Genomic DNA, 27633 nt, shown 5'->3' with positions numbered 1-27633 from the left:
GCCTCACCCTGTCTGCAGGTAGATCCACTGGGTGATAGGGAAGTTCTCTGAAAGCAATGCTCTTGCCTCAGGCTGCTCCAAGTATAGCTTCCAGAGCCCAACAGCTGGCTGGGGGCTTCTAAATTCATCCACGATGAGAGCTCTAGCTCTGGAGCCTATTGGTACTCCCCAGGCTTGGCAGATGGCAAATTGGACCCTCATAGATAGTTAAAGCCCATCTGTTTGGAGGGAGGTGAGCTGGTGCCAGGGCTGTCTCCCAGGCGAGACAGATCAAACTTGTGAAGGGAAGGAAAAATTCTTCCTCTACCTTTCAAGGTCTTCCAGCTGGACGAAGAATGAAATTTACATGAGAGAGATTTGTTAATCTAACAAGAGAAAAAAAAAACCTCCAAAGTTTTATTATGCATGCACAGAGGGCCAATAATGATGTTGAGACCTGAAGAAATGACCAAGGTAGGCCGTTTTCATACTTTTTAGACAAAGAGACAATAAACCTGTGAGGAACTGACAGGACCAAGAAAACTTCACTTCGGGAGCTTCCGTTAGGAAGGCATTCTAAATAGAATTTCAGCTGGGGTAGTAAACTGGTAAAAATGTAACCAGGGTTGTCCATAGAGCTTTCTGCGCCTTGAATTTCCCATCTCTGGTGAAAAGGATGTCTCTCGACCTGCTGATACAGGGCAGGTACCTTTCATAAGAGAGTGTAGTTCCTGCTTTCAGGAGGACAGAGGAGGGTCTGAGTGTCCTCCTTTTTTTTTTTTTAAGATTTTATTTTTTTTAAGTAATCTCTGCACCTAACATGGGGCTCGAGCTCACAATCTTGAGATCAAGAGTCCTATGCTCTACTGACTAAGCTAGCCAGGTGCCCCAGAGTGTCCTTCTTGCAGAGCCAACCTCTTAAGTAACTTTTTTTTCTCCAATAGAATTTTTTTTAATTTAAATTCAATTAGTTAACCTGTAAGGTATTAGTTTCAAAAGTAGAGTTCAGTGATTCATCAGTCTTATCTAACACCCAGCGCTCATTACATCATGTGCCCTCCTTAATGTCCATCACCCAGTTACCCCACTCTTAAATAACTTCTCTTTAAAATAATCAAAGGCCAAAGTGGCACATTTGGAGCAGACTGCCCTTGGCCCCTACACTGGCCACCCCTCCCATGCAGGTACATCTTCCTTGGAAGGCTTCCCCTCTCGAGAGTCGGTGACACCTCCAGACTTCATCTATCTTGCACCTGGACAAAGCAGAACAAAGGTGAAGCTAAGGGGCTTCTTATTTAGTGCAGCCCTTGTGAGACTGTGTCCCTGCGTTTGTTAGACTCAATCTCACTCCCGGGAGGAAGCCTCCAGGAGGTCTTGGCTTGGCTGGAGCTCAGCTGGCATCTCAGAAGCAATATTATTAGTCAACGTTCACCGAGACAAAGTCTCTGTGATTAATTATTCTTCCAGTGTGAACCACAAAGGACTGAATCCAACAGGGGCTTGCCCTGTTAATTGAAATTAGAAGTTTTCGATAAATGTTAAATGAAATAGGGCTATGCAGTAACTGGCTAGGAATTGTTACATTGGAATTGTTACATTATATAACCATAATACTCCATCCTAAAATAGGGATGAACTAATAACACTTAGCAGATTTTTTTCCCCCCTGCATTCTTGGAGTCTTTTTTTTTTTTTTAAGATTTTATTTATTTATCAGAGAGAGAGAGACAGAGGCAGGCAGAGGGAGAAGCAGGCTCCCCACCAAGCAAGGAGCCCGACGCGGGACTCGATCCCAGGACCCTGGGATCATGACCTGAGCGGAAGGCAGGCAGACGCTTAACCGACTGAGCCACCCAGGCGTCCCCCGCATTCTTGGAGTCTTGAAGACTCCAAAAGGATGCAGATATTCTCATTCCCCATCAATGAATGGCATTTCAACCAGGTAAAATTTAGCTCTGAATTTGGATCCAGATTTCCTGAGCTGGAATCCTAAAAGGAATGCACATAAAATGTATGGAGCTTTCAAAGACCCTAGTCACAACAGACCATATATTAAAGGATCCCAGGGTGCCTGGGTGGCTCAGTAGGTTAAGCGGCTGCCTTCGGCTCAGGTCATGATCCCAGGGTCCTGGGATCGAGTCCCGCCATCGGGCTCCCTGCTCTGCGGGGAGCCTGCTTCTCCCTCTCCATCTGCCTGCTTCTCTGCCTACTTGTGCTCTCTCTCTATCTCTCTGTCAAATAAATAAATAAAATCTTAAAAAAAATAAATAAATAGGGGCGCCTGGGTGGCTCAGTTGGTTAAGCGACTGCCTTCAGCTCAGGTCATGATCCCGGAGTCCTGGGAGCAAGTCCCACATCGGGCTCCCGGCTTGGCGGGGAGCCTGCTTCTCCCTCTGACCCTATCCCCTCTCATGCTGTTTCTCTCTCTCTCTCTCAAATAAATAAATAAATAAAATCTTTAAAAAAAAAAAAAAAAAGGATCCCATTCATATGAAACACCCCAAAATGGGAAATTTACAGAGAAAAAAGATTAGTGGTTTCCTAGGGCTGGGGTGGGATTGGGGGTAAAAAAGTAGGGGAGTGATAGCCAAAGCATACAGGGTTTCTTTTTGAGGTGATGACCATGTTCTAAATTTGAGTGTGGTGATGGTGCCCATATCTGTGAATATTCAAAACCCCATCAAATTCTCTACTTGAAATGGGTGGTTGTACGGTATGTGAACTCTTTCTCAATAAAGCTGTTGAAATAAGACAAAACAAAACTAAGAAGCTTTCAGAGTGTGTTTGAGAACAGACCTAAAACTTTACTTAGAAGGTCAACTGCTAGGCATCAGCTTAAAAAAAAGAAAAAAACAACAACCCCAAATGCAAATTGTAGCCACAAGCAGCCAATTCTTGCTTTGTTAGCAGTTAATACCTAAAGTGCTATTTTTAAAGCATTTGCTCTTGGCACTAGAGTGTGCCACAAACACTGAGCGACTGGTGCTAGTCCTCTGGAAAGTGCCTCTCTTAAAGGAGCTTGACTCATAAAGTGCAACTGACAGGTAGAAAGGCAGAGAAGAAGGGGGATGTGGTGGGGCGCTGTTTTGGGGTGTGTCCAGAGCCCTTCTCACAGTTGCAGTTCAGTGCCAGAAAACCCCAAAACTCTCTATTTGAAGAGGTGCCATGAGAATGGAAATTTTAATTTTTTTTTTTTTTTAAGATTTTATTTATTTGCGAGAGAGAGAATGAGAGGCAGAGAGCATGAGAGGGAGGAGGGTCAGAGGGAGAAGCAGACTCCCTGCTGAGCAGGGAGCCCGATGCGGGACTCGATCCAGGGACTCCAGGATCATGACCTGAGCCGAAGGCAGTCGCCTAACCAACTGAGCCACCCAGGCGCCCGAGAATGGAAATTTTAAGCATAAGCCACAAAATAATTTTTTTTTTTAATTTTTGGACTTGCTTTTTTTTTTTTTAAAGATTTTATTTATTTATTTGAGAAAGAGAGAATGAGAGACAGAGAGCACGAGAGGGAAGAGGGTCAGAGGGAGAAGCAGACTCCCTGCTGAGCAGGGAGCCCGATGTGGGACTCGATCCCGGGACTCCAGGATCATGACCTGAGCTGAAGGCAGTCGCTTAACAAACTGAGCCACCCAGGTGCCCAGCCACAAAATAATTTAATAGTCTCTAGCCATGAGGGTGACAACTGTTGATGCCTGTGAGGGCAGAGGGAGAAGTTTAAGTCAAAAGAGAATCCCTAGGAAATTCTCGAACCTCAGGCGTTTGGATTTGGCTCAGTTTGCAGCCTTTGAACTGGGGCTGCTTGTTGTGGATTGCTTCTGCTCACTCTCATTTTTGCAACGCTGTTCAGACACAGGCTATGAAGCATGGATGGCCTTGATCCATACCAAGGATATACAATTTGGCCCTCAGATAGCTTGATAAATCGAAAGCTCATAATAGACTAACAAATACTCTTGATGAGTTGCAACATGGCAACAGCGATCAGCACTGGATTAACTGTCCCTAAATCTAGCTTGCCTCTCATGTACTGTATTATTTTGGGAAACCTGGACCTCCAAAGTGTTGAAGAGAAACCCGGAGAGAGATGGTCACTCAGCCAATCAATTTGTAATTTGGAGGCACTAAAGGATTTCCATTTTTAAAGCGTAGATGTCAAACTTATTTTAGCTTTAGAACCCATTTCATTTTTCCAAATATAATATTATTGGGAATCCCAAGGCATGTATAAAGCAGGTGAAAGTGACAAGTGGATCCCTAAGGCTATATAGCAACCTCTATTGTTTGATATGATGTATTTCATTGTTTACTGGACCCAGAAGCACCTCTGTGGGGTCCAAGGTTCTGTGGAGCAGAACTGAGGAAGCAACAAAAGGCTGGGAGATACCCCTGGGTTCAAATTTCTGCTGTAGAAACTACTCCCTGTGTAAATCTGGGCAGGTTATTTAACTCTAAGACTGTTGTGGGGATGCTGATAGGACGAGAAAAGGAATGTTTCCTAAACTGGGGTCTGGGGATATCGCTTTGGGCGCCATGATTTTTTTTTCTTTAATGGGTTCCTGCATTACCTAGTTGTAGGAAGGCTACTTTTTGTTTTTTCCAGACTAGGTTTGTTTTTTTCAGTCCACCACTTTCTAGAAGAGCCACAAAGAGGACAATTTTCCCCCAAACATGGGGACTGGAGTTCTAGCAGATTATTAAACCTATGGAGGGTTAACAGAGGGACTAGAAAGTCCCTTTCTCCTACTTATCCTGTCTTTCCCCCAAATTCTCCATTCATATGACCAGTGAGACTCGGGGTTAATGAGGTACTTTTAGGGAGGAAACAAATCGAGTGTTTTTCAAAGACAGACAACAGTTGTTTGTACCTCCAGCTCTATTGGAAGGAACCAGCTTGGTGGGGGGAGGCTCACTCTTTGGAGCTAGACACTTTGGGGTCTGAATTGAGGTTTCTTGAAACTTCCAGCAAGTTATGTAATATTCTCTGAGCCTTGGGGTACCTGGGTGGCTTAGTCACTTGGGTGGCCTACTCTTGGTTTCGGGTTGGGTCGTGATCTCGGGGTCGTGGGATCGAGCCCTGGGTCAGGCTCTATGCTCGGTATGGAGTCTGCTTTTCCCTCTCCCTCTACTCCATCCCCCTGCGCTCTCTCTCTCTCAAATAAATAAATAAAATCTTAAAAAAAAAAAAGATTCTCTGAGCCTCAGTTTCCTTATTTATAAAATGGAGGCAATATCTATTCTATTGGATTGTCAGGATAAACTGAATAAAACAACTTAGCAAAGACTTATTTTTCTCAAAAGCTAGTTTTTGTTTTTGTTTTTAAGATTTTATTTTATTATTTGAGAGAGAGCATAAGCTGAGGGGCAGCAGGAGGGGGGAGAAGCAGACTCCCCGCTGAGCAGGGAGCCCGACATGGGGCTCAATCCCAGGACCCCAAGATCATGACCTGAGCCGAAGGCAGACACTTAACCAACTGTGCCACCCAGGCGCCCCTCAAAAGTTAGGTCTTGTCCCTCTCTGTCTGGGTTTAGCAATTCTGTAGGCGATCTCTTGAAAGTTCTAAGACCGAAGTTAATGAGCTAGTAATTGCATGTCTTTCTCTGGGCCCCTTAAAAATACAAGATGGAGATAGGCAATTTAATAGCACGTATTCTTTCCTGGATATTTTTGGAGCAGAAGGTGAACAGTTGTACTTGGAGTCTGAATAAATAGAAGTGAAGGAGAGAATCACTGGGTCGAGTCTTAGGTCTCAAGAGGAAAAATACGACCTCCATCATCAGACTTGTAGCCAGAGTCTTGGAGAGCCAGCTGGGAAAAGTCTTGGACAAGACCGAGCCAGACACCGATCAGTCTTAGAGTGGAGGAAATTAACTTAGATGAGGGTCAATCTGAAGCCAGTCCCCAGCTCAGAAGCAATTTAGGAAGAAACTGAGCAAATGTATATTATAATTAACACCATTGGCTGGCAAGGAAGACGTTGATGTGACTTCCCAGATGGTATCAGATTCCCAACAGATGGAATGAAATTCAAAGGCATTGACCCCTCCCCTCAGTAGGGAATAGACAGTCTTCCAGGCTAACCTTACTATTTCCTTTTCCCTTCACAAAATTAAATAACAGTAAAATGGCATAAAAACTTGAACACAGGAAACAGAGCTCTCTTGGGCAGAGCTGCCTTACCTTGAATAATAGAGGTAACAGGATACTGCTCTTCTTGGCCACTGGGAAAGCACATTGGGTCATCTGACCCTGGGGGTGGGTTATCTCTGACCAGGAGCTCCTTCCTGATATGCCAATCAAACCCAACCATTTTCCACATGTGTCACGGCATGAAAAAGATTGGGAAGCTCTGCTCTGAGGCTATTTCCCCAAACCTGGTGCAATGACACATAAATCCTTGGGTCCCATCTTCCTGCATCCGGTTTGGTAGGTCTCGGGTAGGGTCCAGATGTCTGCATTTTTTAAAGCTGCCAAGGTGATTCTGACCTGATTTGGGAACAGTGCTCTAGGGGCTAAGAAGTTCTGGTGTTTTCATTTAATAGAACTAAAAATAGCAGAGGCCAGTGCCGCTGGTCCAAGTCCTGAGCAAGTTGTGGATTTAAAGCCTGTTTTCTTGAAAGTACGGAGGGAGATTCTCCATGAGATAGAATTGAAGAAGAGCTTGGTTGCCATCTGTTCACTTCTGGCTGAAACCCTTGGGCCTTTGGCCCCTACTTTCTTCTTTTAAAGTCTTAAATGTTATTCTTCTAAAATATACCTGGTAATGGGGCACCTCGGTGGCTCAGTCGTTAAGCGTCTGCCTTCGGCTCAGGTCATGATCCCAGAGTCCTGGGATCGAGCCCCGCATCGGGCTCCCTGCTCCGCGGGAAGCCTGCTTCTCCCTCTCCCACTCCCCCTGCTTGTGTTCCTGCTCTCTCTCTCTCTCTCTCTGTCAAATAAATAAATAAAATTAAAAAAAAAAAAATATATATATATATATACCTGGTAAGAACGTTGGACAATGATAGAATGCCCAAACTGCCTTGGGCACCACCTTGGGCCTCTGGTGCCACAGACAGCCCAAAGTTAGCACAACAAACAGTAAATGTAACTTCTAAGGTTTCTTAGAGGTGAAGTATCAGAGACACATGCCGTTCTGAATTCAGGTGACATAACAACAGAAGAAATAACAACCCATTAAAAAGAAAAATCTCAGCAATAAAAATGGCTGTAGTTTCTGAAGGAGCTTGCTGTACCCACAGAAGATTCTGTGATCTTGGGAACTAGAGTGATTGGAACCAACCCTCTGTTTCTCTTCTCCATTCAGTCATGCCAACCAGTAAAAAGCAATATGCAAACAGATTCCCAGAGTACCAATCACAACAGCCACTTTCCGAAGACACATGGTTTCTCGTGAGCAATCATCCCAGCAACGTATCTGCAGATCTCAATGCCAGAGCCCAAGCAAGGAGAAGGGAACATTTATTAAATGCTTACTATCGGCCAGGGACTGTGCTAGTCATTTTAATGCCTTGCCTTTCACATAATATCACCCCATCCCATCCCATCATCTCCCCATCTCTCCATCCACTCATTTGAAGGAAGGAAGAGACACAAGATACAGTAATTGGTGGTGATGCAGTGCAATGATTGTAATCACTTGGGAGGCGATGCAGAGCCAAGGGTCCCTTATTACCTTAGGGTCGAGTCATTTTCACATGGAAAGCATGGGTGGGAATCCCCATCCTTAGGCTCTAGAGGTTATCTCTTGCATAGATCCCTCTACAACAAGCCCAACTGTTTCTCCCTTTTATAGATGTTTTGCTTGGATGAGTCCTTCCTGTTGGGACATAGAGCCATTTCCCCAAGGACTTTTTCTATTGAGTCAATGATCCCATGCCACAATCAGCAAACCCACTCCTAGCAGAGACTTAGAATCTCTGGTTTTGTCTGGTATTAGGAATTCATTTGCCTCAATTTTGTTTGACCTGCTTGGTCTGGCCTTTCACCACCAGATCCAATTGGTAAGATCTGCAACTACTACTCTGGGCACTGAGTTCTGGGGGACCTCATTCATGCAAATTACTGCAGCAGTTAAATTTTTTTTTCTTGAAAAATTAAATACTGAAAACCCTTTCTCTAGGATGGAGTTGGGCACTATTGTTTTCTTCGTAAATTTGGCCTTGCTTAAAACATTGCAGTAGCTCCACATAATTAGGCCAAAAGAATAGCAGTGGTTTTAAGAATCAGCACTAGGCATGGTACTCTGGTGAGACTTGGTGACCTAGCTTTCTTTTGTTTGGAAGAAATCCTAAAGAGACTACCTATTTGTTCCTAGGGAAGTGAGTTGCCGATTATTGGTCTAAAAATGATGTAGCCAGGGTTGTTGAGGGCTGGACTGCTGTTTAATGGCTTTTTCCTTCCAGAAGTTTCTGTTCATCAATGAAATATTATTGCTGGTGAAATGGTGGAAGGCTACTTGTTCATGAAAGGGGTAGAGGGAGAGGGAAAGAAGCAGACTGATGAAGTTGGAGGATTCCCAACCTCTTGGCATCCAGAAGCCTGCCCTCACCATCCCCTGAGAGAGTTAGCCTTTCCGGTGAGGTCATGAATGAAGTCACCTTGCATGGCAGCTGGTGACCCCTGCTTTGAAAGCCCGCTGCTACTTGCAGCATGAAATCCAAATTCCTTAGCTTGGCATTCAAGGCCTTATGCCTCGGTCAGACAGTTAGTTATTCACCGACCCTTGAATGTGCACTGGGATTATTCCCTCCGCCCTCACTACCCTGCTCTTCAGTCTCACTGATCTTCAAAATTCAGTTTGCTCCCATGGAAGTGTGGGTCAGAAGGTAATTTAATATAGTTTTGGAATGGGGGCAGCTTGGTTCTATCTAGCAAGACTGAAATCCACACACCCATTGACTCAACAACTTCACTTTTCGAATTTAATCGACAGAAACATTTGAACAACACAGAAAAGATATCATATGAGATGCTATACTGTACTACAATAGCACGAGAATGGAAACGCTCTAAATGTCCACCAAATGAGGAATGGCAAAAATACGGCATAACCGTACAATGGCACATGACGTAGCCATTACAAAACCTGTTAGAGATATGCTTGTGGCCACGAGAAGACGGCAAGCTTATACTGTTAGTGAAAAAATGCACATTGCAAAGTGGTACAGCGTGGTCTAGTTGCAGAGTGTGGGCTTATCTTTATAAAATAAATTACTTATGCATCACATTTAAGTATAAACATCTGAACACCAACTTTAACAACAGCTATCTCTGTGATGAGGCATCCTAGGACACCGGTTTTTTCGATGTTACCTATTTACATGTTGCAATTCTTTACAAGGACCACATATTACTTTATGAACAAAGAGCAAAGCTCATCATTTTTTCAAGGCCCAACTTAGATCCCCCCACTCCTATAAAGTTGGCCCTGACCACCTCTGTCCATAGAGCTGCTCCCTCCTTGACATTGTGTGGTGAGGATGCAGCAGAGTTTCCAGGGAGTAAACCTCACTTTCCTGTGAAGCCATTTCTCCCACTGCCTCCGGCTGTTCCTTAAGCCTTTTATGCTGTGATACCTTCTCCTCCCAACCGGATTACAGGCTTCTTAAAGGTGAGGGTGTCCCACTTTTCCCCTTTTCATCTGCTGCTCTGGCTACTTCCAGAGCTCTCCCCCGCCCCCCCAAGTGCTTCCCTCTCTAAAGCACTGGGCTCATGGAGACCTTGCCAAGGAGGGGCGCTCAGGGGCCTGCAATATAGCAGCTGATGATGTTAGTGTCTAGGATCAGGGAGCCGTTGGGCAGCCGAGGGACCCTCCTTCTCTCTGAGCCAAGGATACAGTCAGTCCCCTGACTACCCAGAGGCGCCTGGCCCCAGTGTTGGAACCTATCACAAACCAGCTGCATTACTCTCAGAAAGAAACAGATGGGCCGATGGAAAAGTGGGAAATGAGAGTCACAACACAACAGCAAACTCAACTCAATGACATGGCCCAGCACGAGGCAGCTGGGTTAAATCTGGCCATTTGGAGATCACTGAAAATTTTTACCACCCTCTGTTGTCATCATGAAGACCAAAATGATGATATTTTCATTGGAGGGAGTGGCGTAGTTTGGATGAAGCACTTCGTACCGAAGCGTACTGAACGTGACAATATTTACTCATTTGGTCTCTCTGTTCCCTTTCTGGGGCCCATCGTACTTAGCAAAAGCATTTAATCGCTCATCCTTGGCGGTTATTGGAAAAGTCAGATGTTTCTCTCTTTGTTCTGTTCCTTCTCCCTGAAGACAGAATTCCATAGGTGTTTAGATCCGTGTGACCAATGGATTGGCTGCTGGTCTGGGAAGACTCTAGAATCCAGGGACCTAGAGACTGAGTTCAAAGGAATCTCCTTCGACATCCAACTCGAGGGGAATGCTCTAAATCAAATTCTGCCTAAAACCTCCCCTGTACTGTCCTAATTCAATCAGACCATGTCAGGGGTCCACACTTCTAAGACTGCCTCACGTTAGCCTTTGCCTTTGTCTCTACCTGAGTTCAAAACATTGTAAATTTTCCCATTAACATGATTATGCTCTACTTATCACTAGGAACAGGGAGGCTTCTTTTACATCCCCCAAAATAAAGGGAAAGAGGAATTTCTGTCATCTTAAAAAGAAGACCAAGTTCAAAGAGTAGTAGAGACGAGACTAGAGACTAGACACAGCCTCTGTGCCTAGCAGCGCCTGGCACGCAGTAAGTAGGCCCTTCACAAATGCAAACTCAAGAGATTCACTAAGGAGTCTTGCTACTAATGGGTTTTACTAGATTTCTTTTCCTCGGACTGGTCTACAGCAGGGTTTCTCTGTTGTGGGGCTATCCCGTGCACTGGAGGATGGTTAGCAGCATCTCTGGCCTCTCGACCCACTAGATGCCAGAAGCACATCACTCCCCCATTAGTGGTGACAATCAAAAATATCTCCAGTCGCTGCCAGATGTACCCTGGCAGGAAAAATTGCCCCCAGATGAGAACCAATGGTCTAGAGACTCCCCTTTGCTTTTAGAGAAATCAATGAAGATTAAAAGACAAAACAAAGCAAAACACAACAGAGCACCAAAAAGTCCTCGACTTCTAAACTCCCTCCACCGAGTGATTACCCTTCCCCCCACCCACCCCTGCTTTCTACGGAAAGCATGTCTGAACATGTAGAACCACATGCCCGCCCCCCACCATCTGTGTCCCTGGGGGAGATCTGTGGGCGCACACAGCGATACCAGTCTCTGGTCAATCAAGGAGGCAGGATGCTGGACTTCACATTCAGCCAACACCAATGGCCTCCGAGTTAGAGCTCGCTACGCCCGACCTTGAAATTGTCCTGGCTGGACTGGTCCAGTGGGCTGGGTGTTGAGACTTGTTCCCGCGCCCCCAAACTGCCAACTCTGCTTTGCAGGGACGGGCTCGCAGCTTGTGTCCTCTGTAGACGCTCTACAACCTATTATACGGGGTTTCCTCATTCCTGAGCTGGGATCTTCACCTTGAAGCCTTGGCAGAGCATGAAAGGGTTGGGATGGGACTCTTGGCTGAGGAAAGAAGCCACGTATCAACTGCCTCGCAAGGACAGCCCGTCCGGTTTTGGCTTCACTTCCTCTTTCCTGCTTTGGGGTGCTAATGTCACTGGGTGCAAAGCGCTTTGTGATTGATGGGGGCAGGGCCTTGGCGGGGCTGTGTTGAGGTTAATGGAGGTGCTCCCCGTTTCTGAGAAATCACTTTTTTTTTTTCTTTTCTACAACAGAGTTGCTGTCCCGCCAATGGTTATGAGAACAGAACCTGAGGTTAAGAGGCTCGTGGGAGTTGGTGCTCAGACCCTCGCTGTGGCTAGGAAACAGCATCCCCGCAAAATGAGAACGAGGAGAGCGCTGGGCTGTCACCTAATCAGTGTCCTTCTGAATATCTGGTTAGTGGTGGTACAAGGTTCTGCCAGGTAGAGGGCACCCAGAGGAAAATTCCCAGCTCCAGTCACCTTAACGAGAGAAGCCTTCTTGCCTCCTGTGTGACTCGGAGGTTTCTAGGGAGAAAGGGAAGGAGAAAAGCAAGCGCTTCAGTCCCTTGCCTTGGCTCGGACGGCGGTGTGTGTGTGTGACCGGAGCTGGGAGGAGACGACTGACCCAGATAGCCCTGGTCTGAATGCATAAGCATCAAAAATCTCACACCAGAGTCAGCCCACCAGCGCTTTAGCTTTCTCCGCGGAAAACGTGTTCCTCTTTATGATGCTGACATAGTCAACTTACAAAGATGGATTGGAAGAAAATGCCTGCAAAGCTGTATGCCGCAGATTAAAAAAAAAAAAAAAAAGAACTCTGATTCACAACTCTTAGCTTAATGGTAACAAATTCATTTTCTTTGATAGCACTTGCTCTGAAATTGTTGCTGCTGGAAGGAAAAAAAACAAGGCCCCCAGCTTTCACTTATTCATTCAACAATCGTTTTGTGAGCATCTGCCCTGGGCTGGTACTGTACTAGCTGGGGGGGTATGGTGCTGGAGTAGACAGCTTTTGTTTTCCTGGGGTTCGTGACAGACCTGTGAGACAGTATGAGTAGCATGCTCTGCCGACAGTGGGTGGGTTCGTGGGGGGCCCAGGAACGGCCCCAGAGGAGAAGATCCCCAGCTGAGTGGCACAGAGGTGGGGAGGACCAGGGAGTGGCGAGGGCAGAGGGCCCTGCTCAAGGACTGGGCTTCCTCCCAGCCAGTGAGGGTACTTTTAAGCAGAAAATGACCAGGTCAGTCATTTTAAAAGAAAACTCTTGCGGTGGGGAGGAGGATGTTCATTGTCTACAGTGTGCTGAGTGGAAATTTATTTGGAAATGGTTTGCTTCTGAATCGGTTGTTTCCCTTGCTCTCAGTGCCTGGCTGATGACACATGACCAAAACTGCCTAGGAAATTCTTCTCTCCCTTCAGCTGGGTTGCTATGCAGTCTGGATTCTGGAAGCCGAATGATATGAGGTTGGGGTCACAAGGGAGTCCTACGCAGCATACTCCCGAAGATGTCATTCCTTTGTGGTCTAACTGTTAGGGCAGGTAAGGAAGAATTCCACCCGCAGCCTAGGCTGGTGATCCTCTGGGAGGCAGTACTTGATGGAGAGTGTGCAGGACTGAGCCCTCTGGGGCCCCTTTCTTCCATAGCTGCCAAGAAACCCTGAGGCTCCAGGACAGGCAGGGGTGGCTCTGAGTGGAAGAGTTGAATCCCAAGTTCCATTAATCCTCTGGGGCAGCGTTTCCCCAGGGTGTCACTAGGCTCAGTGCTAGTGACATCAGGGGCCAGATAATTCCCTGGTGGGGGAGGGGGCACTGTCCTGTCCATTACAGTATGTTTAGCAGCGTCCCTGGCTATCGGTAGCATCCCCAAGTTGTGAGAACCAAAAATGTCTCCAGACATTGGAAGCATTCTTGTGGGGTGAGATTGCCCCCAGTTGAGAACCATTGTTCTAGAGGATGGTTTTGCATTCTTGTCTTACTGGACCTCATGGCAGTGCTGTCCAATGGATCACTTGCTTCCTCTTGAAACTCGCATTCTCTTGGTGAGTGAATGAATGAAACTTGCACTCTCCTTGTCTTTCCTCCAACTCTCTCCTGGGTTTCTTGTAGATTCGTGGGGCCTCCCCATCCTCTTCCTGATCTCCAAATGCTGCCATCCCTTCATGCTCAGACCTGAACTCATTTCCCGCGTATACTTTATGCTTTCTCCCTCTCATTCATCTCCGGCATTTCAAGTATCTTCTGTTTTCCATTACTCCCACATTCGTCACCATCCCAGATCTCTCACCTACGCTCTAGATTCATTTCTACTTGCTTTGGATATCTCGTTGGCATCACAAAATCTATCCATCTTTCTCAGAAATCCACTCCTCTTCTCACCCCTGTCTATCTGTTGGCCAAGCCATTAAACCTTAAGGTCATCCTGACACCTGCTTTTCTCTCATCTTCATATCCCGTCCATGACCAATCCCTGTCAATTCTATCTTCAAAATATACCTCAAAACCATCTGTTCCCAGCCCTCCAGTTCAAGCCACCACATAATGTGAAAAACCAATAATGTAGATAACTCCAATGACCTCAGTGATTTCCTGACTTCCACTCTGCTTCTTTCCAGTCCCTTCTCCACCCAGAGCAATCTTTTACAAGCACAAATCAGATCATATGATTTAATTTTGGCAAAGGCATTCCACTGCACGTGAATAAGATCGAAGTGTCTTAACATGGCCCCAATCTCCTTTGTGCCATTCGTCCTTTCGTTTCTGCTGCTGCCGCCATGTTGATCTTCTTTTGATTCCTCAAGTGTCACACATGGACACCACACATGCTATTACCTTCACCTGGAGCACTACGCCCCAGCTCTTTTCATCCTGCGGGTCTCGGTATGTCATTGCTTCCAGAATATCTTTCCCGATCCCATCCTCTTAAATTCGGTTTCCCCATCATGCATGCTTCCTTATGGCACTGGTGACTTTTAAGTCCATCTGTACTCAGGTGATTCTCTATTGTTGGCTCCCCTGCCAGACTGGAAGAAGGGACTCCCACTGACTCTTCTGCTCATTGCCGTGTCGCCATCTTAATATTGTATGTGACACTCAGTGAGTACTCAGTAAATATTTATTGGATGAATGATTATTCACCTTCGAGTCCTTGAAAAGAACACTTTATGACCAAGAAAAATGAAGGACTGTGAAGAATGAAGTAAGAGCTCCTCGCTTGTCTGTGTAAATGAAAAGAAGCTTTCCAGGGCTGGTTCTTGGGAGTGCAAAGCACAAGAAGATGAATCAGGCATCAGCTGACTAGAAATGAGACTTGTTGATTTTGTCATTAGTATTCCATATTTATCCTAAGACTTTCCACCCAATCTGGAGGGAACTCCCTGAGTCCCAGGCAGGATCACACCAAAGCAATCTAAGAGGAAGCGCTGAAATTAGTTCAGTTTTCTTCCTGGAAGGCCTGAGCTCCCAAAGAGGTCAGGATGCTCAGGGAGGACAGCAGCCCCCACCCAGGCCGAAGGAGTCGAGGGAGGGATGGGGAGCGGCTTCACCCGATGCATGATGCTCTGATGCGCCATCAGAGCCCCGTAAGTATCAGCGGACTTGCTACGGACCCACAGAACTATCTCCTCCATAGAATGAGACAAGGGGAGGCCAAGTTTCTCCTTCTCTTCTGCAGGCTCAGTTATGCAGAGAGCGTTTCACTTGGTTTTTCTGAAAATTCATGAGCACGGTTGGCTGCAGAGCGCAGTGTAAACGGATGACGTTAAAACGCTCAGCCTTTGAGTCAAACCGAGAGTAATTCACATCAGCCTCTCCCAGTCTTTTGAAGAAGGGACAGCAGCTGCAGAGCACTCGCCTGCAAGTAAGCAGCTAAGCATTTGCTAAGCCCAGGTTAGAATCCCAAAATCTGGAAGGGGGGAAAAAAAGTCTGAACCACATTGGGAGCCCAGTTGGTAGGACAGTGGAATTCATTTTCAACAGGTTTATTTATTATGTCTTAAATCAGCCTTAATGAATCTGGAAGAAGAGTGTCAAGGTCCATGTGTTATGGCTCAAGGACGAGTCTGGGGCCCCGAGTCCAAACATATTGTGATTGGCTGCCCTACTGCTCAACAACTGTCATTGTGGGGCGGGGATGTCATTTACAAGGGAGTCATCCACATTCGCTGGCAGCCCTTAATAACATACTAACGGGATATCGGTGCTGACTTGCACCAACAACAAAATAACAAGGTTGGACCGAGGCACACCATGGATCCCGGTAGGGTGGAAGCTATAGAGAAAGATACGCTCTTCAATTTATTCTCAGTAAAGAATGAAAAAAAAAAAAAAAAGAAGGGAGGAACCCTCTCGAAGGCACTTCCTGTTTTGAGAGAAAGGTTCTGTGTCAAGATGAGCTGTTGGAGTTCCAATATTCACTCAGAGGACGGAGCGAGCATTTTCTTTGTGTTACACATAAAGATACACATAAAACCCAGCCCCGGCCCTCACGGAGCATGCAGATGGGGAGGCAGGTCACGCAGGTCCCGGCAAGACAGGAAGTCAGAGATGACTGTGGTTTGTCAGAGGCCGGTATGTTGGATGGTTCAGCCTGCTGAATGTTTTGCTGTCCAGAAGGATGGCAGAGAGGGGGAGACAGGAAATCTAAATGGAAATGGAGTGGCAGCCAGGGCCCGGAGGAGTAGAAACTTAACTGTGAGACTCGCATTAAAGAATCCAGCAAGATGTGAGGCCAAATTGAATCAACACCGAGACAGATGACGGTCTCCCAGGTTAGGACTTAATTCATAAATATTTGTTGAGTGAATGAGTGAATCTCTTCCATCTGTCACCCCATTTACTGCTTACCTCAGATTCTTTGTAGTAACGTTCTGGAATCTCATCGCAGGCGATATCAATAAAGCAAACTTCTCTCTCTAGGTCTTTGGCTTCATTGTCAAAAATCTGAAAGAGCAGAGCAACATATCAAAGGTTAGCGATGTGAGTATCCTCAAGGTGCCCACGGTTGGCACGACTGTGCCCTGCAGAGCATCTTCACATGGCTCAGTGCTCCTGGCTGGCGCTTTCTGCCTGCCTCAGAATGTGCAAGAATCATGAAAGGCTTTGATTCATCGCTTACGTTTTGTCACATCAGAGGCAGGTGTAGCATCAATCACCGCTTGGTGAGGGGTAGAAGCAAAAGTGGTCTGTTTTTAGAAGCCCAAGAGGAAAGAAAGAAATCGCTTCCAAAAGTCTCTTCCAAAAATGAGGTCTGCTGATTTTTGGCAGTTACTCTGAACAGGGGGAGTGAAGAGGCTACAAAGGGTCTGGCTAGAGAGGAGACAACAAGCAGTAGTGGAGCCCAAGATTTATGGAAGAGAAATGTGGGTTGTTGCTTTTTTTTCATTAAAATTTTTATATATGTTTAACTTCACAAACAACACATGCTCATTGCAGAAAACACAGATAAACAGAAAGAAAATAAAGATTGTCCACAATCTCATTACGCAGGACTAAACACATGTATTACTCTTGATCATTTAAGAGCACGATTTCCTTGGGACATGCAGGAGTAAGAAGGTAGAGCTTGGGGAGAAACTGAGGTAGCTCCCTGCCCGTCTATTCTAGGTTCCACTGGCCCCAGGATGTCCATTACTTGCAAAGAAATATGTAAGACAGACACATACATACATATATATACATACAAATTTTGGTGGAAAGATTAAGTTCCTCTAGTTTTTCCCATTGCCATTTTTCTGATAAAAGGGATGATCTTCCCAGCCCTCCTGAAGGGTGGTAAACAGATTACGTTTGCAAAACCACTTCATCCTTGGAAGACGTCTTAGCTGTATCCCCACCTCATTGTTTGGCTAATTCCTGCAGGGGAATCAACCGTGAACACTAATTAAATTTGATTCTTCGGTAGAGAATGAAATTTTTTGGAAGAACAGGGTGGTTGATGCCTAAGAACATTGTCTTGACACAAATTCGGTGCCTGTTAATAACGTGATCTCCCACAGGACAGCATGTGTAGGGCCCTTTACAATGCCATGCCCTCCCTGGTTTGATTCTCGAAACTACTAGTCCTTTCCAAATACTTTCTGAATAATATTTGTGCTGGTATTTATGCTCCAAGTCTGATGTTTGCTCTGTTGCCTATTTTATTCTCAAATGGTCAGAGACTGGACTCTTCAGACTTGTCCAAGGAGACTGACTACCCAGTCTGCCCTGAGGTCGCCACTGTGTTTTCCCTAAAAGAGAGAAGGACGGGTTTTCGGATCAGCTCTGGCTCCTTCCACTGCCACTTGAAGTCAAGTGCGTGGGGACACTCCTAGAGTGTTTAGGAAGGACAGGTGGATGGCTCTGAAATGAAACAGAGAGACTATGGGGAAACGAGTTCAAGTTTGAGTGGACAAATAAATTGTAAAATGAAATACTGAGTCTCAGGTTGTTTACGAGAGTCTCTCTCTCTCTCCCCCTTGGTCTCCTCCACCTCTTGCCCTTTCTCTTTTCCCTTCCCCCTGCCCCCTCTACTCAAGTCTCTTTTAAGTGTGTGCCAAGAGAAGAAAGACACGTGCCTCATTAAGAAAACAAAACAGGGCACCTGGGTGGCTCAGTTGGTTAAGCGACTGCCTTCGGCTCAGGTCATGATCCTGGAGTCCCTGGATCGAGTCCCGCATGGGGCTCCCTGCTCAGCAGGGAGCCTGCTTCTCCCTCTGGCCCTCCCCCTCTCATGTGCTCTCTCTCTCAAATAAATAAATAAAATCTTAAAAACAAAACAAAACAAAACAAAACAAAACGGAACACCTCAGAGGGAAATGAGCTTCGAGAGAGTAAATTACAAAAGAAGTTAGATTTGACATTTACTGGTGGTAAAATTTATGGGACTGAAAGAAAGGGAAATAAACAGGGGTTGAGGGAGTTACTGACAGATTGTGTGGCTTTTCCTAATTTAATTCAAACATTTTTGATCACCTGTTATACCGGTTATCATATTATTGCCTCTCAGCTGCAAAGTAACCTGTTAGTCTCTGCTCGGAGCTAATGGACGGGACCCTGGAAGCACTGCTTTACAGCAAGCAGGACATGAAGCCATTTACTGGTGGGACCCCGCAGGAAGAAGGGGGTTTCTCTTCCTGGTTTTGGACCTTCTCCTGCTGCAGAGTCCGTCAATGGGGACACTGCGTGGTGCTCTGTCTCAGCTGCATGCCCAGAGCGCACGGTGGCCTGGTGACCTCGCACTCTGGCCTTCATCATGGCCTTCCACATGGACCACCATGGGCTCGAGGGTTCGCAGTGGCCGTGGCACTCTGACTCTACACACCCGCCCAACAGTCTCATCTCACCAGCGCCCAGCGGGCTGTTTGCCACCGCCTAGCAACTGTGGACCAGCTCTGGTCCAGGAAACCCAGCCAACTTCTCCACCAACCAGTGGGCTATGACCACAACTTATCCAGTGAAGTCTCAGCCCCAGCCACGGACGGGGGCCCCGTCCAAGTTTGTTCTTCCTTGTGTCTTCTCCCTCAGCCTTAGGTACCCTTTGGGGTTCTCTTTATATCTATACAGTTACTCCTATCAAAGTTGAATAATTCCTGGGCACCTGGGTGGCTCAGTTGGTTAAGCGATTGCCTTCGGCTCAGGTCATGATCCTGGAGTCCCGGGATCGGGTCCCGCATCGGGCTCCCTGCTCGGCGGGGAGTCTGCTTCTCCCTCTGACCCTCCCCCCTCTCATGTGCTCTCTCTCTCATTCTCTCTCTGTCAAATAAATAAATAAAATCTTAAAAAAAAAAAAAAGCTGAATAATTCCTTATATTGCACTCCTCCCTCTTCAAATTCTTGTGTGCTTTATGCCTCCTGATCAGGCCCTGACGCAGGATGAAGTATTTGCTACCAAGAAAGAACAGACTATAGAAGCCAGGGACGGGAGGCATTTCTGTTGAGTCAACAAGTACATCGTCATCGGAACACTGAGCGAAAATAAAGCTGAGAAAATTCTCATTTTTCAGATGAGAAAACCAAGGCTCAAAGACGTAAAGAGCTTTGCCTGAGGTCACACGACAGTCAGTAGAGAAGTTCAGATTCAGGGCAAGTCTCCAGCCTTCACAACTAGGCTCCTCCTGTGACAAAAAGCTGCCTCTTGGCAGCCAACCGGGAAGCTAAATATCAGTCAGAAGTGCTTCCTGCTTCTTTCCAGAAAGATGAAATTGGAATCTGGTTCTCTTCCTGCTACTAATAAAATGTATGATCTGAGTCACTGAGTTGGGGAACGTCCCCCAAATTGGGAACTTTTCTGCCTTGTTGAATAGCCGAAATAGTAGTAGAAATAGTAGGAGTAGAATGTATGTAGGTCCCCTTCGGTTCGGATTCTGGTCTCCTTTCTTAACATGACACCTACTTTGCACTGAAGATGAACTACCAAGCACCTCTGCCTCAACCGTTTCAGGGTGGGGCTCCCAGCACTTGAACAAAGCCACAAAAAAATCACTTTGAGGCTTGAGACTGAAAAATCTCTTCAGGCTTTAGATTATAAAGAGTTCTAATTTTCAATAAATAATTAATCTCCCAATGGTTAGAGATTTGGGGGAGATGCTCATAGGTGCTCATTAACTGCCTACTGAATTAATGGACGGTATTAGCTTTTACTTTCCAAAGAGGAATCTATGGCAGGAATATGGCTTACTAATTGATCTTAGTTTCCTTTTATGAGTGGGGGTTCTATTTACTTACTAACTTTCCGTCATTCTCAAAAGAGGGCTCAACAGAGAGTGGAAACTTCACAGTATTGGCTGACAGGGCCTATATTGGGAATCAGGTGAGCTGAATTTGAATTGGGTTATCTCCCCTGTGTAACCTTGGGCAAGAACCCTGCACCTCCTTGGGGTCTCCATATTGTCACCTGAAAATAAAAGGCTTCGTCTAGATGGATGGGTACCAGGAAGTTGTGAAACATCCTACAATTGTACCCAAAATTTGAGGACGTGTATTTTTCTGGAGCAAGGGTTCAAGCACTTTCATATGATTATCCAAGAGATCTGTGGCCCCAATGAGGCTGTGATTGAGAGACCCAGATGACCACTACAATTCTTTCCAGTTAAAAATGTCTATGATGTTGAGTGACCTTTGGGTCATGTTAGTCGCCTGTGTCTTGCTCTTTGGCTCGTTCCTTCTCGGCCCCTTCCCTCCACAGCCAGCTGATGTGCGTGGTGCACAGTGGGCTGCAGCAGAGAAACGGAACAGGGGCGGTGGTCATGATGCAGCATAATCAGAGGCCATACCCGGGGTAAAACAGTCTAATTTTCATGCTCAGTGTAAGGGCATGATCCAGAATTAAGCCAACACCGTTGTAGTCAGAGGCTTGGGCCCCAGAGGAAAATTGCAAGAGTTCATTCATTTGGGCTTCCCCAGTAGCAATGGCAGGAGCTGCCAGAATTCTGGTCAAACCACTGGCTTTATGATGAGGCGCATCTTGTTGAAACGTCAAGCCAAAGCCCCACCAGGACTGCATCTGACACACGTGTCGTGCACCTTGATGGTCTTGGGAACTTCTTGGGCAGAAGCTGTTCCCTTCTGAGATGGGAGTTGGGTTTGGAAGTTAATCTTGGTGCTTTCCCTAGATCCCCTATAATAATGTTCCCATCTTTGGGACATGCCCACCCTCGGATCATCTGCAGTGATTTCAGTGCCAATCTGGTTGACGCTCCTGACCTCCCCCCACCCCCAACAGGCCATGAGCACTCAATAAACAAACTCCTTTTGATATGAACTGAGCAATACTACTACAATGAGAAGGCAATCTCCTGAGTAAATATTACCTTACAGATTCAAAATAAAAAGAGAGTAATCTTCCCATTTTTGTAAAGCATTATGAACATTAAGTATGAAGCACCTTTAAAATCTTAATATACTTTGACCTAGCAAGCTTAAGCTTTGAGAATTTATCTTAAGAATCTTAAATAAAGGAAAAGCTTTATGCACAAAGATTTTCATCCTGATGTTACAATGGCAAGAAAAAAAATAAAGATGGGGCGCCTGGGTGGCTCAGATGGTTAAGCGTCTGCCTTCAGCTCAGGTCATGATCCCAGGGTCCTGGATCGAGCCCCGCATCAGGCTCCCTGCTAGGCGGGAAGCCTGCTTCTCCCTCTGCTGCTGCCTCTCTCTATCTCTCTCTCTGACTCTCATGAATAAATAAATAAAACAAAAAAATTAAAAAAAAAAAAAGAAAAAGAAAAAAAATAGAGAAAGGAAACAAACAGTTTAAATATCCCAGTATGGGAGAATAGCTATGTAAAGTATGATAAATCCATTTGATGAACTATTATGTAGTAGCCATTAACAACTCCATTCTTAAAAATGATTCTCCCAGGAGAGTATACATGGAGGTGGGTGGGATGGAGAAAGGGAGATACCCCATATATTTTTTAAGATTTTATTTTTAAGTAATCTCTACACCCAACATGGGGCTCAAACTTAGAACCCCAAGATCAAGAATCACACATGCTCTACCAACTGAGCCAGCCAGGTGCCCTGAGATACCCCATATTTAACATGAGTCATGTGGTCATAACTCAGAAGGGAAAGGTACATTGATAAATATGGAATGTGTTTTAACAATGTACTAGATTTCTTCCTTGAACAGGGATGTCTTTCTCAACTATGAAATCTCTCTTGTTACAGTCCAGCGAGGGACAGCACTGGGTACAGTGGCTTTTTAGAAATCCATAATTCTGGGACGCCTGGGTGGCTCAGTCGGTTAAGCGTTTGCCTTCGGCTCAGGTCATGATTCCAGGGTCCTGGGATAGAGTCCCGCATCAGGCTCCCTGCTCCGCGGGGAGCCTGCTTCTCCCTCTGCCTCTGTCTCTCTCTCTGTCTCTCATGAATAAATAAAATCTTTAAAAAAAAAAAAAAAAAAGAAATCCATAATTCTGGGAATCATGGATTCTGCATCCCTTTTCTCTATCATGGTTACTTTTGTGGTTTAAGATTCAAGCTTATTTATTTATTTGTTTGTTTGTTTGTTTGTTTGTTTTTTAAAGTAGGCTCCATGCCCAAAGCGGGGCTTGAACTCATGATCCTGAGATCAAGAGCTTCAGGCTCTACCGACTGAGCCAGCCAGGCACCCCTAAGATTCAAGTTTAGATTAGAACTATCTGTACTTTCAGCACAATTTTTCTGTAAACCTAAAACTGCTCTAAAAAATAAAGTCCTTTTTTTTTTTTAATTGAAGGGTTAAAAAAGATCCAAGCATAGTAGCTATGTTTATTTATCTTCCCGCCATCTGCCTAAGCTACCAAGGATACAAGGTAGGGGTGGGTGATTAGTAGGGATTGAGAAAAATCTACCAGTCACCCTGCTTTATGCTTCAGATATGATTAAAGGGCAAAGAATCCCAGCTAAGCCACTGTTTTCTCCTCTAACTTCATTTTGCTGCACTTGGGAGGTCTCAGGGGAAGCAACTGACCAAGGCATACCAACAAAGAACAGGTTGGACAAGAAGGAACCTTGGAGGCACACCGACTGTTTTAACAATGTTTTCATTTTAATGCTCTACATTTGCAAAGTGACCATTGGTTTGGTGGAGGGCAGGCGATGACAGTTGCTGGGTGAACACATTAGGTATATAGGGCTGATAGATTATTATCTATCAGCAGCATACCTGGTGGGCGGAGACCAAAATGCACTAATGGCTGATGCACTAATGGGAGGAAAAAAATAGTCCAAGTTATTGACAAGGCAAACCATGATTTCGTTACCCCATCTATACCGGTTTTCTCACCAAGAACATTTTCACACCTACCCAGTTCAATGGTGACTATTTCATAAATATGTTCCAACCCAAGATCTTGCAACTTGTCTTCCAATTGCCATTAAGACAGAGATTTAAAATAAAAAAAAAGGATGGTCTTCTTTGGTCTTTTCATAAACATTTCTCGGCCTCCCACTCCCCCACTTAGAATACAGAGTTGGGTAACTTATTTGTTCTGTAGGCGCAGTTACTTAAAGACAGCTGTCTGAAAGGAAGAAGAAACTAGACATGCAGCAATAAAAAAATCAGCAAACATTTATGAACTGCCTACTACGTGTTCAACACTCTGACTTCAAACTTCATTCCCAGTTTGAGTACAAGGGGGCTTACGATTATGGACAGAAGACTAGATTGAATGCACAACTGAATCAACAACACCACACAAAATGTAATCTATATGTACTAAAAGGAATGCTTCAGACAAGAGCATTCCAGCCCAAATTCAGCAAGGAGGAAACTCAGCAATGGCCCATAGTAGTCTGGGCCCAGGATCATTATTTAACCAGCAGGGGTGATTCAAAATATTGGCCATTTGGTGTTGTGTGGAAAGGAGTCCTAGCATGTGCCTGCACAGTGTGGTCCTGAGACACCAGAGCCTGGGGTATAACTTATGGCTGCTGGGTTTTCTGTCTGAGGGGCCCCACAGAACTGTCTGCCTGTGCTGGGGGTGCAGGGGTAAGGGATGTACCAGACCCACTCCTGACTTGACCTTGGTTTTGGAGCCGAATTAGAGCCCCATCTGGTAATACGACGGGAGGTGAACTGCTTTGACTTAATCCTCTTTAAATGCTCCACTGGCCATTGGATTTAGGGGGTTTTAAGGCTGAGTAAAGGAAACTCATCTGTCAGGGTTAGGCCAGTTTGTCTTAGCTGCTGGGTAAACTTCAGTGCTTCCCCAGAGAATGCTCCCCGGTGGACAATATCATTAGGCTTTCAGTGCAGAATGGAAAACTGTTTTCCCAAAGCCAGTGGGAGTAGCAAAGCAAGCTGAAGGCAAAGGTTTCCACCCTCAACGGTCTGAGAAAATTCTGTCTTCAATGAGGGGGTAATGATACCTGCAGAGAGCCACTGGAGGGGTGGAGAGGGGTGAAGGATGGGGCAGGGGTGCTCCAACGAACACCCCTGTGAATTTCAGTGGAACGTTCCTAATGTGCTCTTTTGTTTTCCTGCTACGGCCCTCTCTCCTTTGATTGCCAACTCCCTTACCTTCCAGTGTATTGGGTTTGAGTTTTAAGGGGCTCTAGATAGACAACGGGAGGAAGGGACTCCAAGGGAGTCTTCTCCTTAGAAAGCTGCTTTGGACTTATGTTAAATTTCCAGGTGTTCTAGCTACCCATCCTTACAGAGTGCATGAGGGTGGGGCAAAGCTCTCATGGATGTGGGCTGGCACCATGAGGACACCGCCGTGAAGAGAAAGGCTTCAGGGAGTGAGGGGTGAGAAAGTAAACTGGGGAGACTATCGTCATGACCCAGCAAGCCTACAGTGTCTTAGATGGGGAGCAGGGGGGACCTGGGTCAGGGGAGGGTAGGATGGGGACAAGTACAGCTCTGGGTGGTGGGAGACAGCCTAGATCAGAGACGAAGATGTGGTAGAGTAAGATGGCTTCCCTTGGCACCATCCGTGGGTTTTCTGCACATTATCTACAGGTCTCTGGACAGGAACCAAGGGAAGCTGGCACGCACTTGAGGAAGGCCACGGCTCCCAAGATGGATGTAGAGCTTCTAACACTGTGAAGACCACTCCCACCTTGGCAGAGGGATAAGCCTGCCAGTGGGGGTCCTTGGGAGGCCAGGAAGCATGAGTATAAAAGAACGCCCCATGGTGAGCCATCTTGAAGGAGCAGATTCCAAAAAAGTGGGGCATTCATGGTGTCAGCAACAAAAGCTTGCCTGTTTCTAACACGAGTCGCCGAATAATGTTTCTCTACATTAGTTCAAATTAATTAAACTCCTAAACAGAACTCTTTGCCAAAAAGGCTTCCAAGATAGGTGCTTTGGGAAAGTTCAATGTAATGGTCATCCCCAGTGTGAGCACATAGAAACAACTGGTAGGACTCCCAAATCGCTCAATCTGGCCCCTTCATGGTTGAGCTACCACAGAAGGCACACCACACCCTCCAGGGTTTTTCTTTTCTTAAAAAAAAAAAAAGTTTCTCAGGAAGTAGATGTTTTTAATTAGAAGACTCAAGTACAAAGAATAAATTAGCAACCACCCATAAAGGTTATACATATCTTAATCCTCTCATCCTTCTAGTACAGGACAGACAACAATTTTTAAAAACGACCTTTAGACAAAATCTAGTGCCATTTCGTCATTCACAAAAAAATAAAGAACAACTCCATACCTTAGTAAGATATGTTGATCCTTGTTTTTTATTTTAGACTCCCTGCCCCTGAAACAACCTTTGTAAAAAAGGCTTTTGGGGGTGTACAGGTCTATAAATTTTAACACAGGGATCTGGAACCACCACTACAATTGAAGTACAGAACAGTTTCATCAGCACAAAAAACTAATTTATAGTCACACCCTCTGCATGCCCCACCCCCTGGCAACCACTGATTTGTTCTCCATCCCTACAGTTTTCTTTTTCTTTTTTTTTTTAAGATTTTATTTATTTGAGAGAGAGAGAATGAGAGAGAGAACATGAGAGGGGGGAGGGTCAGAGGGAGAAGCAGACTCCCTGCCGAGCAGGGAGACCAATGCAGGACTGGATCCTGGGACTCCAGGATGATGACCTGAGCTGAAGGCAGTAGCTTAACCAACTGAGCCACCCAGGCGCCCTCTTTTCTTTTTTAAAAAGATTTCATTTTTTTATTTGAGAGAGAGAGAGCGGGGGAGGGGCAGAGGGAAAGGGACAAGCAAGCAGACTCCTTGCTGAGCACGGAGCCCAATACGGGGCTCAATCTCAGGACCCTGAGATCAAGACCTGAGCCAAAATCAAGAGTTGCACGCTTTACTGACTGAGCCACCCAGGCGCCCCTAAGTTTTTCTCTTTTTAAGAATGTCATACAGGGGTGCACCTGGGTGGCTCAGTTGGTTAAATGTCTGCCTTTGGCCCTGGTCAGGATCCCAGGGTCCTGGGATTGAGCCCTGCGTTGGGCTCCCTGCTTAGCAGGGACCCTGCTTCTTCTCCCTCTCCCTTTGTCCCTCCCACCTGCTCATGCTCTATGTTCTCTTTTTCTCAAATAAATAAATAAAATCTTTAGAATAAGAATTTCATACAGGGACGCCTGGGTGGCTCAGTCAGTTAAGCGCCTGACTTGATTTCAGCTCTGGGCATGATCTCAAGGTCATGAGTTCAAGCCCCGCATAGGGCTCCACACCGGTCATGGAGCCTACTTTAAAAAAAAAAAAGTCATACATGGGCGCCTGGGTGGCTCAGTCGGTTAAGCAACTGCCTTCGGCTCAGGTCATGATCCTGGAGTCCCGGGATTGAGTCCCACATCGGGCTCCCTGCTCAGCGGGGAGTCTGCTTCTCCCTCTGACCCTCCTCCCTCTCGTGCTCTCTGTCTCTCATTCTCTCTCACAAACAAATAAAATCTAAAAAAAAAAAAAAAAAGTCATACAAATGGAATCATACAGATTTTAACCCATTGAGACTGGTTCCTGTCATGCATAGAATGCCTTTGAGATTCATCCTGTTGTTGTGTAAATCAAAGTTCACTCCTTTTTCTTGCTAAGTACTATTCTATTGTGTGGGTGCACCACAATCTGTTCATCCATGCCCCCATTTCTAGCCTAGGGCCATGATGAACCGAGCTGCTAAAAGCACTTGTGGCCAGGCTTTTGTGTGAAGACAAGTTTTCATTTCCCTAGGGTACACACCCAGAAGTGGGATTGCAGGGTGGTCGGGTATATATTGATTCTTCTTTATAAGCAGATGTATCAATACTCCCGTAGTGGATTGAATAATGTCTCCCCCAAATTCACACCCACCAGGAACCCCAGAATGTGACCTTATTTGGAAATAGGGTCTGTGCAAATCTGATTAGTTAAGGATTGCTATGGACTGATATTTGTAATGCCCCAAAATTCCTATGTTGAAACCCAATGCCCAATGGGATGTTGTTAGGAGGTGGTGGGCTTTGGGGAGATTAGGTCATGAGGGTGGAGCCCTTATGAATGGGATTAGCACTCTGCAGAAAAGACCCCACAAAACTCCCTAGACTTTTCTACCACATGAGGACACAGAAGAAGTTGGCAGCCTGCAACTCAGAACCCAGCAATGCTGGCACCCTGATCTTGGACCTCCTGCCTCCAGACTGTGAAATAAATTTCTGTTGTTTATAAACCTCCTAGTCTGTGGAACGAAAATCATCCTGGATTTAGGATGGCCCCTAAATCTCATGACTAGTGAAT

General features: G+C 45.7%; 1 protein-coding gene across 10 annotated transcripts in view; it reads right to left on the bottom strand.

Annotated features, from left to right (window-relative positions):
- PITPNC1 (phosphatidylinositol transfer protein cytoplasmic 1) overlaps positions 1-27633 on the bottom strand; it is a 256426-nt gene that overhangs the window by 28417 nt on the left and 200376 nt on the right. For all 10 annotated transcript variants that reach the window (XM_035026226.1, XM_035026231.1, XM_035026222.1 and 7 more), the window contains one exon: positions 16340-16435. In XM_035026226.1, the coding sequence (XP_034882117.1) occupies positions 16340-16435 (96 nt within the window). The remainder of the gene's footprint in view (positions 1-16339; positions 16436-27633) is intronic.

This window comes from Mirounga leonina, unplaced genomic scaffold, assembly GCF_011800145.1.
Source record: "Mirounga leonina isolate KUSES-001 unplaced genomic scaffold, KU_Mleo_1.0 Mir_197, whole genome shotgun sequence".
Lineage (NCBI taxonomy): Eukaryota > Metazoa > Chordata > Mammalia > Carnivora > Phocidae > Mirounga > Mirounga leonina.
Note: the sequence above shows the minus strand (reverse complement) of the source record. Positions and strands in the feature narration are given on the sequence as shown.